Source organism: Leptonychotes weddellii, chromosome X, assembly GCF_054177405.1.
Source record: "Leptonychotes weddellii isolate Sample4059 chromosome X, ASM5417740v2, whole genome shotgun sequence".
NCBI classification, from domain to species: Eukaryota; Metazoa; Chordata; class Mammalia; order Carnivora; family Phocidae; genus Leptonychotes; species Leptonychotes weddellii.
Genome location: NC_138385.1, coordinates 51,142,940 through 51,162,291, shown reverse-complemented (window position 1 = coordinate 51,162,291; position 19,352 = coordinate 51,142,940). Strand labels below are relative to the sequence as shown.

Genomic DNA, 19,352 nt, shown 5'->3' with positions numbered 1-19,352 from the left:
AAAAAAAATTGGAAAGACCACAAATACATTGGGATTAAAGAATTAAAGAATGAATGGGTTAACCAGGAGCTTAAAGAAGAAATTAAAAAAAAAAAAAAAAACTTGAAAGCAAATGAAAATGAAAATATGACAGTCCAAAACCTTTGGGATACAGCAAAGGTGGTACTAAGAGGGAAGTATATTACATTACAGGCCTACCTCAAGAAGCAAACAAGTCTCAAATACACAACCTAAACTTAACACCTAAAGGATCTGGAAAAGGAACAGCAAATAAAGCTGAAAGCCAACAGAAGAAGGGAAATAAAGATTAGAGCAGAAATAAACAATATAGAAACAAACAAACAAAAAACAGTAGAACACCCATCACCAGGCTAACCCATCCCCCCACCCCCTTCCCCTCACGTACTGAATGGAGCACTGGGTGTTATATGCAAACAATGAATCATGGAGCACTACATCAAAAACTAATGATGTAATGTATGGTGTTTAAAATAACATGATAAAACTAAAAAAAAAAAAAAAAAGTAGAACAAATGAACCAAGAGCTGGTTCTTTGAAAGAATTAACAAAATTGATAAACCCCTAGCCAGATTTACCAAAAAGAAAATAGAAAGGACCCAAATAAATAATATCATGAATGAAAGAGGAGAGATGTCAACAAAAGCCACAGAAACACAAACAATTATAAGAGAATATTATGAAAAATTATATGCCAACAAACTGGGCAACCTGGAAGAAATGGACAAATTCCTACAAACCTACAAACTACCAAAACTGAAACAGGAAGAAATAGAAAATTAGAAGAGAGCCATATCCAGCAAAGAAATTGAATCAGTAATCAAAAATCTCCCAGCAAACAAAAGTCCAGGGTCAGATGGCTTCCCAGGGGAATTCAACCAGACATTTTAAAAAAGAATTAATACCTATTCTTCTCAAACTATTCCAAAAAATAGAAAACTTCCAAACTCATTCTACAAAACCAGCAATACCTTGGTTCCAAAACCAAAGACCCCATTAAAAAGGAGAATTATAGACCAATACCCCTGATGAACATGGATGCAAAAAGTTCTTACGATATGAGCAGATGGAATCTAACAGTACATGAAAAGAATTATTCACCATAATCAAGTCAGATTTATTACTGGGCTGCAAGGATGGTTCAATATTTGCAAATTAATCAATATGATACACCACATTAATAAAAGAAAGGATAAGAACCATATGATCTTCTCAATAGATGCAGAAAAAACACTTGGCAACATACAGCATCCATTCTTGATAAAAACCCTCCAAAAAGTAGTTATAGATGGAACATTCATCAACATCATAAAGGCCATATACAAAAGACCCACAGCTAATTTCATCCTCAATGGGGGAAAACTGAGAGGTTTTCCTCTGGTCAGAAATGATATAGGGATGTCCATTCTCACCATTACTATTTAACATAGTACTGGAAGTCTTAGTTTCAGCAATCAGACAATAAAAAGAAAATGGCATCCAAATCAGCAAGAATGAAGCCAGACTTTCACTTTTTACAGAAGACGTGATACTCTCTGTAGAAAACCCAAATGACTCTACCAAAAACTTTCTAGAAAAGATACAGGAATTCAGTAAAGTTGTGGCATAAAAAAATCAATGTACAGAAATCTGTTGCATTTCTATATACCAACAACAAAACAGCAGAAAAAGAAATTGATCCCATTTATAATTGGGTCAAAAATAATAAGATACCTAGGAATAAGCCTAACCAAAGAGGTAAAAGATGTGTAATATTAAAACTATAGTACATTTATAAAAGAAAATGAGAAAGACACAAAGAAATGGAAAAATATTCCAAGCTCTTGGATTGAGAGAATATTGTTAAAATGTTTACTTTACCCAAAGCAATCTACACATTTAATGCTATCCCTATCAAAATACCAACATTTTTCACAGAGCTAGAACAACAATCTTAATATTTGTATGGAACCACAAAAGACACTGAATAGTCAAAGCGATCCTGGAGAAGAAAAGCAAAGCTGGAAGGATCATTATTCTGGACTTTAAGCTATATTACAAAGCTGTAGTCATCAAGGCATTATGGTACTGGCACAAAAACAGACACGTAGACCAATGGAACAGTGTAAAAAACCCAGAAATGGATCCACAACTATATGGTCAACTAATCTTCAACAGAGCAGAAAAGAATATCCAATGGAAAGAAGACAGTCTCTTCAACAAATGGTGTTGGGAAAATTGGACAGCAACATGCAGAAGAATGAAACTGTACTACTTTGTTACACCATATGCAAAAATAAATTCAAAATGGAAAACTGCTTTTCAGGAAAGGAAACAATCAAGATAACTAAAAGGCAACACACGGAATGGGAGAAGATATTTGCAAATAACATATCAGATGAAGGGCTAGTATCCATAAAGAACTTAACAAACTCAATACCCCAAAAAAAAAAAAAAAAAAATCAGTTAAGAAATGGACCAAAGATATGAACAGACGTTTCTCCAAAGAAGAAATACAAATGGCTAACAGACAAAAAAATGCTCATTATCACTTATCATCAGAGAAATACAAATCAAAATCACAATGAGATACCACTCATACTGGTCAGAATGACTAAAATTAACAACTCAGGAAACAACAGATGTTGGCAAGTATGTGGAGAAAGGAACCCTCTTTTTTTTTTTTAAAGATTTTATTTATTTATTTGACAGAGAGATAGAGAGAGAGAGCACAAGTAGGCAAAGAGGCAGGCAGAGGGAGAGGGAGAAGCAGGCTTCCCGCAGAGCAGGGAGCCCGATGTGGGGCTCGATCCCAGGACCCCAGGATCATGACCTGAGCCAAGGCAGCCGCTTAACCAACTGAGCCACCCAGGCACCCGAAAGGAACCCTCTTATACTGTTGGTGGGAAGGCAAACTGGGTGCAGCCACTCTGGTAAACAGTATGGATGTTCCTTAAAAAGTTAAAAAATAGAACTACCCTATGACCCAGCAATTGAACTACTAGGTATTTATCCAAAGGATACAAAAATAGTGATTTGAAGGGGCACATGCAGCCCAATGTTTATAGCAGCACTATCTGCAATAGCCAAAACATGGAAAATGCCCAGATGTCCATCAACTGATGAATGCATAAATAACTGATAAACACACACACACACACACACAATGGAATATTACTCAGCCATCAGAAAGAATGAAATCTTGCCATTTGCAATGACATGGATGGAACTAAAGCATATTATGCTAAGTGAAATAAATCAGTCAGAGAGACAAATACCATATGATTTCACCCATATGTGGAATTTAAGAAACAAAACAGATAAATATAGGGAAAAGGAAGGAAAAGAAAATAAGATAAAGACAGAGGGAGGCAAAACATAAGAGACTCTTAAATATAGGGAACAAACTGAGGGTTGCTGGAGGGGAGGTTGGTGGGGCGATGGGGTAATTGGGTAATGGGCATTGAGGAGGGTGCTTGATGTAATGAGCACTTGGTGTTATATGCAACTGATCAATCATTAAATTCTACACCTCAAACTAATACTACACTATATGTGAACTAACTTGTATTCATTTTTTTAAAGATTTATTTATCTTACAGAGAGAGAGTGAGATAGAGAGTGCACAGTAGGGAAGGACAAAGGGAGAGGGAGAGTCTTAAGCAGACTTTGTGCTGAGTGCAGAGCCTGATGCAGGGCTTGATGTCATGACCCTGAGATCATGACCTGAGCTGAAACCAAGAGTCAGATCTTAACCAACTGCACCACCCAGGTGCCCCTAAACTAACTTGAATTTAAACAGAATCTTGAAAGGAAAAAAAAAAAAAAAGAATGATAGACCTAAATGAAAGATGGGAAACCATCAAAATCCTAAAGGAGAACACAAGCAGTATCTTCTTTGACATTGGCCATAGCAACTTCTTACTAGACATGTCACTGGAGGCAAGGGAAACAAAAGCAAAAATGAACTCTTGGGACTTCATCAAGATAAAAAGCTTCTACACAGTGAAGGAAACAATCAAAACTAAAAGGCAGGGCGCCTGGGTGGCTCAGTTGGTTAAGCGACTGCCTTCGGCTCAGGTCATGATCCTAGAGTCCCTGGATCGAGTCCCGCATCAGGCTCCCTGCTCGGCAGGGAGTCTGCTTCTCCCTCTGACCCTCCCCCCTCTCATGTGTTCTCTCTCAAATAAATAAATAAAATCTTAAAAAAAAAAACAAAAAACTAAAAGGCAGCTTACCAAATGGGAGAAGATATTTGCAAGTGACATATCTGATAAAGGGTTAGTATCCAAAATCTATAAAGAACTTATCAAACTCAACACCCAAAAAATAAGTAATCTATTTTAAGAATGGGCAGAAGACATGAATAGTCATTTTTCCAATGAAAACATCCAGATGGCTAACAGACACATGAAATGATGCTCAACACCACTCATCATCAGGGAAATACAAATCAAAACTATGATGAGATATCACCTCGCTTCTGTCAGAATGGCTAAATTAAATAATACAGGAAACAACAGCTGTTGGTGAGGATACAGAGAAAGGGGAACCCTCTTTCACTGTTGGTGGAATGCAAACTGGTGCAGTTATTTTGTAAATATTATGGAGGTTCCTCAAAAAGTTAAAAATAGAAGTACCCTATGATCCAGCAATTGCACTACTAGGTGTTTACCCAAAGGATACAAAAATACAGATTTGAAGGGGTACTGCACCCTGATGTTTATAGCAGCATTATCAATATTAGCTGAAATATGGAAAAAGCCCTAGTGTCCATCAACTGATGAATGGGTAAGGAAGATGTGATATATATGTATATGTGTGTGTGTGTGTGTGTGTGTATATGGAATCTTACTCAGCCATCAAAAGGAATGAGATCATGCCATTTGCAATGATGTGGATGGATCTAGATTGTACCATGCTAAGCAAAATAAGTCGGTCAGAGAAAGACAATTATGATTTCAATGATATGTGTGAAGGGGGGAAAAAAGAGAGAAGGAAGCAAACCATAAGAGACTCTAAACGATAGAGAACGAACTGTTGATGGTTGATGAAGGGAGGTGGGTGGGGGATGGGCTAAATGGGTGATGGGTATTAAGGATGGCACTTGTTATAATAAGCACTGGGTGTTATATGTAAGTGTTGAATCACTAAATTCTACTCCTGAAAGCAATGTTACACTGTATGTTAACTAACTAGAATTAAATTAAAATTTGAAATAAAAGAAAATAAAAGGTATATAGATGGCCAACAGACCCATGAGAAAATGCTCCACATTACTCATCATCAGAAAAATGCAATTTATTTTATTTTTTTTAAATTATTTATTTATTAGAGAGAGCGACAAAGAAAGAGAGAGAGAAGAGTGCATAAGTGGGGGGGAGGGGTAGAGGGAGAAGGAGAAGCAGCTCCCTGCTGAGCAGGGAGCCAGATGAGGGGCTTGATCCCAGGACCCCAAGATCATGACCCAAGCTAAAGACAGAGTTTTAACTGACTGAGTCACCCAGAAACCCCGAGAAATGCAATTTAAAACCACATTGAGAAATCACCTCACACCTATCAGATTGTCTAAAATGAAAAACACAAGAAACGACTGTTGGTAAGGATGTGAAGAAAAGGAAACCTTCTTGTAATATTGGTGGAAATGCAAATTTGTGCACCCACTGCAGAAAACAGTATGGAGTTTCCTCAAAAATTTATAAATATAACTACCTTATGATCCAGTAATTGCACTACTGAGTATTTACTCCAAAAATAAAAAAAAACACTAATTCAAAGGGATACATGCACCCCCCCGTGTTTATTGCAGCATTTCATACAATAGCCAAATTATGGAAGCAGCCCAAGTGTGCATTGATAGATAAAAGGATAAATAAGATATGATATATATACGAAATTGAAAATTATTCAGCTATAAAAAAGAACAAAATCCTTGCCATTTGCAAGGACGTGGATGAAGCTAGAAAGTATTATGTTAAGCAAAATATGTCAGAGAAAGACAAATACCATATGATTTCAATCATATGTGGAATTTAATAAACAAAACAATTGAGCAAATGAAAAAGGAAGAGAGACAAACTAAGAAACAGACTCTTGACTATAGAGAGAGAACTGATGGTTACCATATGGGAGGTGGGTGGGGGGATGGGTGAAATAGGTGATGGGGATTAAAGAGTGAACTTGTGATGAGCACTGGGTGCTATGAGGAACTGTTGAATCACTATATTTTACATCTAAAACTAATATAACACTATGTTAAATACACTGGGAGTAAAATAAGTTAAATAAAAAAAGGACTGGAAGAAATGATAGGTATGTTTCTTAAGAATTATTCTGCTATGAGGTAGATCTAAAAGCACTTAGAAGCTATAATAATTATGAAGTTTTTAAATTGAATCACAGACCTGTACCTCTGAAGCAAATAATACATTATGTGTTAAAAAAAAGAAGAAGATAGCAGGAAGGGAAAAATGAAGGGGGGGAAATTGGAGGGGGAGACGATTGGACTATGAGACTATGGACTCTGAGAGACTATGGACTCTGAGAAAAAAACTGAGGGTTCTAGAGGGGAGGGGGGGGATGGGTTAGCCTGGTGATGGGTATTAAAGAGGGCATGTACTGCATGGAGCACTGGGTGTTATATGCAAACAATGAATCATGGAACACGACATCAAAAACTAATGATGTAATGTATGGTGATTAACATAATAAAATAAAATTTTAAAAAATGTAAAAATAAAAAAAAATGAAGGATACAATTTAAGGCAAAAAAATAAATAAAAACACCTTACAGACTTGAATCATTTGGAAAGATTTTCTACAAGGGCTGAAACTAAGAGAGGCATATAGATCATCAGAAAACACAGCTTCCCACTACTCAGTTTTGATTTAACTTTTAGGTTATTGATATGCATTAGCTAGCCTTACTTCTATATCATTAGATATGGAGTTTTCAAGGAAAAAGAAAAAAGTAGTCAGGTTGATAAAAGGATCTGTAGACTGAGAGCTATTCAATCTACTTATGAGACATCATTAACAGCAAAATAATAAAGTGGAAAAACTACGTATCTTCTGTGAAACCACAACTCTTGATCCCTGTCTGAATTCATTTCTGCTAGTTCACAAACACTGACTTTAGTTTCATTTGAAAAATAAAAACAACAAAATCTGTTTGTTCAACAACATAGTTTCTTTGTCCTTTGGGTTCTAGATTAAGAAGAAACAGCAAGACGTGCTTGGTTTTTTAGAAGCTAACAAAATAGGATTTGAAGAAAAAGACATTGCAGCCAATGAAGAGAATCGGAAGTGGATGAGAGAAAATGTACCTGAAAACAATCGACCAGCCACAGGATACCCGCTGCCACCTCAGATTTTCAATGAAAGCCAGTATCGTGGGGTAAGAAACCAATTTAAACTCTTGTTTTATCAAATGGATCACCTCAAATCCATCCTATCCCTTTCACCCCACCCCCAAATTTGCATACAGTCATTTCTCCTATTCATCTCTTCATCCATCCTAGGCAGCTGGGATATTTCTACTAGAAAGCAAATGGATGAGTCATTCCCCCGCCAAATTTCCTGTAAATGCATAAATACAGACCTTGAACAGATAGCTACCTTTCCATTTCTTTTCTTTTTTATGATTTTATTTTTAAGTAATGTCTACACCCAGTCTGTGAATCGAATTCACAACCCCAAGATCAAGAGTTGCATCCTTTATCAACTAAGCCAGCCAGGCACCCTGCCTTTCCATTTCTTCATCTTAATTCTATCTAGAGCAATTGTGATGTTTTTGCTCTGTCCATGAAGAAGCTTCTGAGAGGTCAACTGCTTATTTGTATTAAAAATAGTTAAAAAGAGTAATATCTTATTTCCTACTTGAAACCAGTAATACATTTATTTTGGCATTATTAATGAATTTTTAGAAAATGTTAAGTTAGCTAATTGAACTCATGTAAGCAACAAGGGAAACAAAAATGGGCTTTTGCTTTGTGACCGGTGCTTTCAAGTATGCCATCTTTAGTCTTTATTTAAACCATAGGATAGTTTCCTTTAATCTTCTGTCACTGTATATTTAACATTTGCAGCCTATGGCCTTTCTAGATACCATGGCAAGTACAAGTATAAATAAAAGTTTTTTTCTCTTAAGGAGCTCGTTGGGAATGAGGTGTGGAAAGAATCACAGACACCTGAAACTATTGGAGTGTGATTATGAATCCATATCTACGTGCTGAGACAATACAGAAAGCATATGTGAGGGTTATACGAATTTCCAGTAAAGAACTGTTTGCACTGCTATGTCCTCAGAATTAGCATGACTGAGGAACAAATATATTAGAGCCAGCAATCCAAATCTTCTAGTTCATAGGTTTATATGGAAGTAAGAGGACACGTTTTGGTGGAAATCTTTTTTTGTGTGCCAATTCTGAAAATTTAGGGGAGGGAGCATGGAAAAATTGAGAATTTTATTGGCACAAAATGTTTTCTCTGTGAACTGAATTTTTCAGTTCTGAGGAGGGTCCTGAAGATTTCATCTGTTGTTGCTAACAGGACCAATGTGTAATGACGTACTCTGCAGATAAGGAAAAGACAATTAGGCTATTCATTTAGATGATGAAACCTCAATGCCTCTGTAATTGAAATTTCTGCAAATGCTGTATCCCAGGAGCTGGAAGAAGCCTCAGAGGCCATCCAGCCCAATATAAGCCAACATATATTGTCTTAACTTTCTTTTGAAGCAGAAATTTTGATTCATCTGGCTTTAAAAACAAACACATTTTAGGTTATAAGGGTAACATTTCAGAAACCCCATTGACCTGGTTTATTTCTCCTTCAGAAGACACACTGTAAGGGAATGGAAGAAGTTCTAGAAATCAGGTCTCACTGAGAAATAGGGAGCTGGAAAGGAAGGGGCAGGAGGTGAGAATTAACTAAACAAATATTTGTTAATGGAAAAAGAATCCAATTTTTATTGAATACCTGCTGTGCACCAAGCACTAAGTTAGGAGTTTAATAACAATAAAAATTAAGATTTGTTCCTATACAGACTCTTAGGGAGAAGGGTATATAGTAAACATTCATAGAAAACATATGATATGTCAATTATTGTACTACATGTTTTATGTGTATTATATTAGTTAGTTCTCATACTAATCCCATGAGGTAAGTATTGTTATTCCTGTATTATGGATGAAGAAATTGAGGCCTAGAAAAAGGTTAACTGACTTGCTAAATCTGTTTTATTCTAAAGCTCTTACTTTTTCTGTTAAACCACCATATATTTCATTTTCCTATTTATACAAAGATCCCATCTTATTCTTTTCTTCCTACATTCTGTATTTTGGCAGGGGTTGGGGCTGACCTCAGTAAATTACATTTCCCAGTCTCTATTGCCTACTGGCTACCTATTAGGTTTGACCAATAATAGAACTGGTTGGAAGAGTGGAGGATAGAGGAGAGGAAAAGCCAAGGTATTCTCCTCCTTCCTGCTTCTGGAGGTGTCCATGACAGTGGCTGTGTCTCTTTTGTGGTACCAAGTATCCCAGCTCCTGGGTTCTGTGATACCATCTTCTGCACTTTTTCCTTTAGCCCTATAGCTGTGGTAGCAGCTCCTTGCTGTTGCTAATCTTTGGGTTGCCTTGCCATTTCCTGTTTGCCTTTCATCAGTTCCTTTATAAATAAATTCTTCATATTAAATTCTCTTGTTTAAAATATCTCAAAGTTTCTCAATCTTGGCACAACTGACATATTGGGTTGGACAATTCTTTGTTGTTGGGGGCTGCCCTATGCATTGTAGGATGTTTAGCAGCATCCCTGGCTTCTGCCTGTGAGCGCCAGTAGCACCCTCCCAATTGTGAAAAACCAAAATTATCTCCAGACTTTGCCAGATGTCCCAGGGGATAGGGTGGGGAATTACATCCTGTTGAGAACCACTGAACTCTGGCTTAGGTCCTTATTTCTAGATGGAATGTGACCACTACGTAGATGAGGCTCTGTTACAGTAGATACAACATTTATAAGGATAATCTTGGTTCCGAAAGAGCTTATGCTATATATATGAAGAACTAGAGCATTTTCATGAATTAATAATTAATATGATACCAATATATGGTAGAATACATTCTGGATTAATGTTATTGGAATCCCAGAGGTGTAAACAAAATATCTTTATTTTTTCCTCAAGTGAATTCCTATAGAAGAAGCAGACTATGTCACAACCTATTTTGTTTACTCTTTGTAAATATTTTAAATTTGCATTCCCTAGGATTGAGCCATGTATAGATATGAAGATTTTAATGTTTTGTTTACTCTTGTATTCTTTTTTTTTAAAGATTTTATTTATTTATTTGAGAGAGAGAATGAGACAGAGAGAGAGAGAGCATGAGAGGGGGGAGGATCAGAGGGAGAAGCAGACTCCCTGCTGAGCAGGGAGTCCGATGCGGGACTCGATCCCGGGACTTCAGGATCATGACCTGAGCCGAAGGCAGTCGCTTAACCAACTGAGCCACCCAGGCGCCCCTACTCTTGTATTCTTAGCACCAAAAAAGATTGGTATGTAGTAGGTGCTCAATACATATTTGCTGATTAAATTAATTAATCTGGCTTAATTAAGAAACTGATGATGTTCTTTTGTCTCAGAGTTACAAACCTGTTTGTATTTTCTAAGTCCAGGGCCAAAAAGTGATAATATACTTTGATCCCAAAACACTTGAAATAGACAACTAGAGTTACATTTTATGATCAGTAGAGTAGCATTTTATGATCAGATTTCAATGTAGTTGAAACCTGCTTTCTTTCACATGAATTTAAAGAGTTATTTTTGTTACTTTGAACAAGAGGTAAGAAATACCTCTTCTGTGACTGTTGAACTCTTTCAACTAGCATTTTGAGATTACTTCCAAGTGGTTGAGTGTAGAAATGATGTATATTGTTTGTTTACTTTGAGTAGTTTATAGGTCTCATGTGTCTCGGTATGAAATTGTTATCAAGATCCGATTAGTTTCACTTTTGAGGAATAAGCTCATAGAAGGCTGTTCATAAATGCCTGCAATCTAGGGTTTATTCCTTTGCCAACATGTAGGGAACACTAAGATGCTTTGAGTCAATCCTTGGGGAGATTCAAGTGGTGCCAAACAATTCTGACTGTGCTAAAAGAATCCCTAAATAAAAGAGAAACTGATGTTTCTTGGGGTGAGGTTCCAATTTAGGGTCATCAATGGCTTGAGAAATCCTCCAAGTACCAGAAATCATACATATACCTAAACTTTATATTTCTAGATCCTCCAAGTGCCAGGACTTAACCCTGTAATCGATAAAAATCTATTGGTGAGACGATCTCTAGAGAAACCAGCAAATTATGAGTGCTTTTCACCTCCAGTAAATCAGCCAAAATGCCAAACTTGTTTCTGTGTGTTTTAAATTAAACAAAGTATAGGCAATGGCTATGTTTTCTTTTCTTTTCTTTTTTAGATTTTATTTATTTATTTGACAGATAGATAGAGAGCACAGGTAGGCAGAGCAGCAGGCAGAGGGAGAGGGAGAAGCAGGCTCCCCACCGAGCTAGGAGCCCGACGTGGGGCTCGATCCCAGGACCCTGGGATCATGACCTGAGCTGAAGGCAGATGCTTAACCAACTGAGCACCCAGGCGAATGGCTGTGTTTTCTAAGTAGATTTGCTATTGATTATATGTCATAGTTAAATTTAGGCAATTCTATTTGTTACTTCTAAAGTATGCTTGGTGACTTAGAGGATGACAGTGGGAAGCCTAACCAAATTTAGTCATGTGAGGTTTTTCTTGGATCCCTGAATTGAAACATCTTAGTGGTTTGTTTGTTCTTCTGGTCATATTTCATGAAAATCTCATTCCCTTCCTCCAAAAACAGTACAGATTTATTACTCTCATGGCCTAGCTAATATCTGGTGTACTGTAGGTTCTGAGACTATCTCTACCTTAATCAATAATGAAAGAGAAATAATGGGAAACAGGAACAACAACCTCCTACCAAAAATAACCAACCTCTTATTGGCAAATAGTTGGCTGCTTTGGGCTGTGGAGAAAGCTACTTGGCCTCAGACAGATTTAAATGCTATGTGATATGGAATAAGTCATTTTGCAGTTTCTGCCTCACAGAACAGCATATATTCTAACCCACATTAAATGGGATCTAATATGTCTTGCCTCTTTACTACTCTTTCCAAATTTCTAGCATTTTGGAAGTTAGATAGCCTGTATGACCCCAAAAAAGTTGACCAATGAGTTCATTTTGAATAAATTTACTCTTTTATTTCCTTTGCTGTTTGCATATTGCTAATTCTTCTTGCCTTCTTTTCATTAAGGACTATGATGCCTTCTTTGAAGCCAGAGAGAATAATGCAGTTTATGCCTTTTTAGGCTTGACAGCCCCACCTGGTTCAAAGGTATGATTCTTTTTTTTTTCCTGCTTTACAAGCCATTTTATTGCGCTGGGTTTTTTTAGTCAGTGAGATTTCTACATTTATTAAGTATTCAGGTTAAGCTAGAGGCAGTGTAATATAGCTGAAAGGAAATCCTCCTTCTCTGCATGCATTAATCCCAGGTAGGGCAGACAGATGTGCATAATCAAATACATAAAGTATGTGAGTAGGAGGTAGGTGGAGTGACTTTCCCATCAAGTTACCCAAAGCAGCAAATTTCTCATTGACCCATTCATAAATAAATGGTTACCAATTTTAAAGACTCCATTATTTCAGCTGTCATGCATGGTTTTACATCAACAGAACTCATCTTAGTTCATAGTAATCTTCTTGGCAGCATCTATTGTCCTTGTGTGAAAGCAAATGCTTTAACTAAAAGCATTTGAGTTTCAAAATTGGTCACTAAATTGCTGGCTAAATTTGGGGCTTTCTCCCTGCCAACAACAAATTAATTTTTCAAGTGGAAGTGTTTCCAGGGGAGACCATATAAAGAAAAGAATCAAAAATTAAATTGCCTATTTAATGAAATATCTCAAAGCTGTGGGCATTAAATATATCTTTGCCTTTTACCATAGATCTTTTCTACACAAGCTGGCTTATCAGAATGTATGTCCCTGTTCTATCATTTTATCTTTTGCTCTTAGCAACTAATTTTATGTTAAAAAGATTCTTTGAACTCCAGCTCCTTCTCCAATTTTGAGAGTCTGTTATTGCTCATGTTTTCAGCAGAGAACATTTATTAGCATTGTTTTCTGAGTCACTGTGTAATTCTGCTTCCTTGCTGGAATTTCTTTTCCCATGGATAAAATGTCTCATTTTAGGCTTTGTATAATTTGAGTTATAAGATATGTTAGGTAAAACATTTTTGTTTAATCAAGTTAGGAAAACCCAAGTTAAGTCATTGATTTCAGTGCATATAAGAGGAAGTATGAAAGGGAGGATAATCTATTTTCTGTGACTGATTACTCCCTCTCCTTCAGTTAAAATTAGGAGTTATTCATTCACTTATTCATTCAGCAAGTATTGATTGTCAAGCACTAACTTGACATTAATGGTGGGACAAATACAGAGAATGAAGCATAGTCACTACCTTCAAAGTGTTTTTAACCTAGTGAAGAAAAAGTATACAATAATTCTACCTCAAATATGTCTACAAATAATTATAATCCAACACATATTATGGTAAATTCTGTATGTCCTAAATAAAGTGCTGTAGGTGTCCAAAGGAAATAATAATAAATTATTACTAAGGAATTTGGGAAAAGTTTCACAGAGGAAATGACATTTGAGCTGTTAGGGATTCAAAAATACTGAAATGACACTAAGATGTCTTTCACAGAGGCAGCAACAGAAACCACTGCATTGGGATGTAGCTTCACGTGATGGTATGTTCAGAGAGCAGAATGTAGTGCAGCATGTCTCCAGAATAGGGTATATTAAATAGAGGATATGAGATTGGCTAGGTAAGTTTGGACTAAATTATGAATGCTGTGTTAGGTACTTTCAGCTTTATCCTCTAGGTATCCAAAAGCCACGATAGGAAATGGGGGAATACAATTATAAGATTATCTCTGCATTTTTAAGATGTGGTTTGATCTATGTCTTAAGAAAATTGGCAGTAGTATGGATTGTAAAACATTGGAGAAATGAGATATTAGAGATAAGCCAACCCATTAGAGGGTACCTTAAGAGTCCAGAAAAGTAATGGAGAGGGCCTAAAGTGGGACAGCAACCATGGAAAGGAAAAGATGAATTTAGGAGATCTAGAAAACTCATGTATGATAAGACATAGCAACTTATGAGATGTTTGTGGATGTAAAGAACTGGGAAGAAGTGAAGCTTCTCTAGGGCTTCTAACCTGAGTGACTGTGAAATAAAACAAATGCCATGGAGGAAAAAAAAGTGAGTGATTGAAGGGAGGAGTTAGTCTTGGAAAGAAGAAGCATGCAGGTTTTTCTGAGACTGGAGAGAATGAGGAGAGAAGGATAAAAACAGAAATTTTAATATGTGGGGAGGTTAGAGAAGGTCACATTTGAAAATGCCATATCTTTAGTGTAAGGTCATATGCTAGGAGTGATGGGAAATTTAAGATATTAGAACTTTGAGGAAATTGAATGGATTCAGTTGTTGAAAATATGCTAAACAGTAGGTTAAGAATGAGAATGGAAGTATGGGCAAAATAGAAGGTCCAGCTAAAGTTAGAGTTGATGAGTTCATAGTGGAGCCAGTCAGATTGGTTATAGTGTTGTTTTTTGTTTTTTGTTTTTTTTCCCATCCTTGTTTAAGCCTAGGAGTAGGAATAAAGTAAAAGAACAATAGATGTTATCAAAGAGAGAGTGGATAGACTGGGATAATAAGAGATTTGGAATTGACAGTGGAGTTGAAGGGTAGATTGGTGATAGGGAGATTTCATTTTGTTTTGTCTCATTTATTTTACTTGAGCATAGTTGACACGCAATGTTACATTAGTTTCAGGTATACAATATAGTGATTCAACTTCTCTATAAGTTATGTTAAGCTCACAAGTGTAGCTATCATCTGTCACCATGCAACACTATTACAATATCACTGACTATATTCCCTATGCTGTGCCTTTTATTTGGTGATAAGGAGATTTTGAATGTTAGTACTTAATAGGTTTTTTCCAAGATGAAAAGTGATAAATTTGATAACAGAATGATTTTTCTATTCTTCAGCTAAGCTTTCAGAGTTTTTTTTTTCCCCTTTAATTTAACAGGACAATAAGCTTTCCAGGAAGAACTGGTGAATACAAAATAAGAAATGCAACTAGTTAACCCACATTGGAAAAATGCACTGAAAATAAGGACATGTGATAAAATGAGATTCAATTTTCATCTGTGAAATTAGCAAAGATAAAACAAGATGATAATACTCAATGCTAAGAAGGATGCATCGAAATAGATGCTCTCACATAGTACTGGTGGTAGTATGAGTTAGTGTTCCCTTTTGAAAACCAAAATGGCAAATAGGTATCAAGGACCTTCACCCAGTAATTTTACATTGGGTATTGTAGTCTAATGAAACAATTCTATGCATGGAAAAAGCTTTATGGATAAAAACATATATCAAAATATTATTTGCAATCCTAAAACTTTAGAAGCAAGTTAAATGTCTAACAGTATGGTCAACCAAAATAATTCAATACTGAATGAACTTTATGGATAAAAGTATGTTTCAGTGTGTTATATAATCTTGAAACTTTGAAAACAAGTTAAACGTCCATAGGGTCAAAAAAAATTGTTTATTCACTGAATGAACTAGTGCTTTCATTAAAAAATGAGTTTGTAAGGGTGCCTGGGTTGCTCATTCGGTTAAGCATCTGCCTCCAGCTCAGGTCATGATCCCAGGGTCCTGGGATTGAGCCCCACATCAGGCTCCTTGCTCAGCGGAGAGCCTGCTTCCCCCTCTCCCTCTGCCTGCAGCTCTCCCTGCTTGTGCGCTCTCTCTCTCTGTCAAATAAATAAATACATTTTTAAAGAAATTTTCAAAAAATAAAAAATGAGTTGGTATAAAGATACATTATAATGAGGTACATGGTTGTTTTTACTGTATAATTAATATTCTAATTATGTTAGGAGACTGAGCTTAACCATAGCTAAACGTGAATATTTTTCTCCTTTCTTCACTTTCCAAATAATTAGCATACATTCTCTTTACATTTAAAAATTATTCGAAACCAGTACAGTGGAGAACTTGATATTTAAAAGTACCTTATGACAAATATTTCCATAAAACAAGGAATCCTTCTGTGGAAGACAATTTTTATATTATTTTGTATATTGGATGAATTGAAAATAGGGCATATTTTTATTTACTAATTACTCTCTTATTAATACAAAAGATCATTCCTTAGCACTAGCATTTCTTTATAGTGGAGGTGACAATTTTCAGATATGAAAGAAAATAATGTATTTATACTAAAAAGTAAAAATCTGGTGATGTTCATGTTGAGAGAAAAATCATTAATCCGTATTCACTAGTATGTTGAGGGAGTAGAGAATGCTGGTTAGAGAAATGTCCTCATTTGTTTTGGTTGAACCACCCTGCTTTAGGGAGGAGCAATGGAATCTGCCTCTGCTGTGAGATTTGAAGCATTCTTATTTCCACTAAGCCCATCCTATTTTACTACATCTCCAACAGAAATTTTATATTAATATCACTTAGCTGTGGTGTTGGTCCTAGGTATTAGGCAAAAAGTGGAGAGGAGAAAAGCAGGAAAGGAAGATGGATGCCTGCAATGACCAAGCACTGAGCTAGACACTTCACATACATCTCATTTTATCCTTATACCATCTTTATGAGCTAGGTGTCCTCAATGGCATTTTACAGAGGAGGAAACTGATGCTCAGATATTTTAAGTAATTTTTCCAAGGTTACATAATAATTGAGTAGCAGAGCTGGAATTTGAACCCAGGATTATCTGACTCAAAATCAGTGTATTTATAGAATGATGTTTATATTAGGAATAGAGGGGGAGGATACCTCATATGCATGTTTCCAAATCTCTCTGGTTGGTTAGATAATCCATGAACTATAAATATTGGCTACTTACATCTGTGTAGTGACAAATATTTTAGCACAATTTACATATTTGATGGATAAAATGTAATTAGAAAAGTAAATAATTTACTTTAAATATGTATTATAAAGATAAATCATAAAGAATTTTGAATTGCCTTTTTGTTTTGGATGTCTGTGCTAATAATTTCTTCCATTAAAAGGGATAACTGAGAACTAAAGGTTTATGACTAATTACAGCAAAGATTGATAGGATGTGACTTTAGGGAATTAGGCTGTCTCCAAAATACTAGTTACTCAGAGGCATTAGATGTGCATAAGAAAAAGGACTTCACATTAGGGCATATTCACATTTTTATATAACTACTTCCCCAACTATATGTGCTAGACATTTGAGGAGTCTTAGTGTAAAATTCATTCTCTGTGTGAGGAAATTCTTGGAATCTTGTTTCATAAAATGAAAGAAAATGTCTAATGTGGGTCTAAGATATATTCATTTTGACAGCCAAACACTAAGTTTCAAGTTTTAAAAGAGCTTAGGGTCTTTTTTTTCTTTTCTGAAGGTTTTTAGAAGGTAAGTCAATAGTATTTTACATGTTTTATTAAAAATGTATTAAAAATGAATTTCAGTGACCTTCTTTCTTTCATTTCTACCTTTTTTGTCTTGTAAAAATCTAACATCTTTTTTTTTTTTTTTGCTTTTCCCCCTTTTTTTGGGCATAGTATCAGAGGCTCATTTTGGAGTATTCAACTGTTCACACACGTCCTGAGACTATCAAGTATTCAACTTATGACACATATTTAGAATGATATTGTCTAATATACATGAATTCTACAATCTAACACTGAAATTTCTTTCACCAAAGTCACTTTTACCACCCATCTTTAGTTCCACAAACTTTCCTTGAAGTGTATTTTATGTCAAGTACTATGTTTGGTAGGTGCCAGAGCACATCAATAGGTCAGAGTTCCTATGCTAGAGATACTCATTGCCCAGAGGAGAAGAAAAACACCTTGTTCTCTTTTCCTGCCTAATGTTGTAAAATTTAAAAGCAATGATATTTTAACAAATAGTACATTTTCCAAGTAATTTCAAATTTAATTAAACAAAACAATTAACTTTAGGTGACAATATTTTTGAACACTCAATTTTGGTGAAAAATCACACAGAAAAGAAATCATTTACTTTTAAATAAAATATGAAATATACTTGTAAATCACTTGCTTTTATGGAATTCTTTCAAACAGTAATGATTAGGCAGCCTTTTATTATATCTGCTTCTAAATACAAGTTTCTACTTTATAGTTTTTTCTTTTTTTAAGATTTTATTTATTTATTTGAGAGAGCATGAGAGCTAGAGAGAGAGAGGGCATAAACACAGAGGGAGAGTGAGAGAGAGAAGCAGACTCCCCACTGAGCAAGGAACCTGATGCAGGGCTCAATCACGGGACCTTAACTGACTGAGCCACCCAGGTACACTTTATAGCTTTTCTTTTTTTTTTTTTTTTAAAGATTTTATTTATTTGACAGAGAGAGATACAGCGAGAGAGGGAACACAAGCAGCGGGAGCGGGAGAGGGAGAAGCAGGCTTCCCGCAGAACAGGGAGCCCGATGCGGGGCTCGATCCCAGGACCCTGGGATCATGACCTGAGCCGAAGGCAGACGCTTAACGACTGAGCCACCCAGGCGCCCCTATAGTTTTTCTATTAAGAATTTTTAAACAGTCTTCTCTGGGAGCCATTTTGTTTGCTTGTTTTTGAATATTCTTTTTTTTTTTTAATCAGTCAAAGTTTATTGTGCATACACCAAAAAGACAGTTTGCAAACTAGGAGCACTCAAACTGAAGCATAGAATGAGGCTCAGGGGTCTATGGTTATAAAGCAGCCTTATATAGTGAGAAAGCACTGATGGTTTATTTTTCACAGGGATTGGTTATAATATCAGAATTTTCTTCTTTTTTTCTTTAAGTAATTTTTTTATTTTATTACAAATTTTTTTATTTTATTATTATTATGTTATATCACCATACATTACATCATTAGTTTTTGATGCAGTGTTCCATGATTCATTATTCACGTACAACACACAGTGCTCCATGCAGAACGTGCCCTCTTTAATACCCATCACCAGGCTAACCCATCCTCCCACCCACCTCCCCTCTAGAACCCTCAGTTTGTTTTTCAGAGTCCATCGTCTCTCCTGGTTCATCTCCCCCTCATATTTCCCCCCCCTTCATTCTTCCCTTCCTGCTATCTTCTTCTTCTTCTCTTTTTTTTAACATATAATGTATCATTTGTTTCAGAGGTACAGATCTGTGATTCAACAGTCTTGCACAATTCACAGTGCTCACCATAGCACATA

The 19,352-nt window shown here is 35.9% G+C and overlaps 1 protein-coding gene across 2 annotated transcripts in view; it reads left to right on the top strand.

Annotated features, from left to right (window-relative positions):
- The first annotated feature begins 7,176 nt into the window (after positions 1-7,176).
- The window catches only part of SH3BGRL (SH3 domain binding glutamate rich protein like), a 14,801-nt gene continuing 2,625 nt past the window's right edge, over positions 7,177-19,352 (top strand). The window contains exons 1-3 of one of the 2 annotated variants that reach the window (XM_081808586.1): positions 7,177-7,393; positions 12,335-12,415; positions 15,189-15,500. In XM_081808586.1, coding sequence (XP_081664712.1) covers positions 7,307-7,393; positions 12,335-12,415; positions 15,189-15,218 — 198 coding nt within the window. In that variant the 5' untranslated portion in view covers positions 7,177-7,306 and the 3' untranslated portion in view covers positions 15,219-15,500. Of the gene's footprint in view, positions 7,394-12,334; positions 12,416-15,188; positions 15,501-19,352 lie in introns of those variants that run through there. The other variant, XM_081808585.1, reaches the window with a different exon arrangement.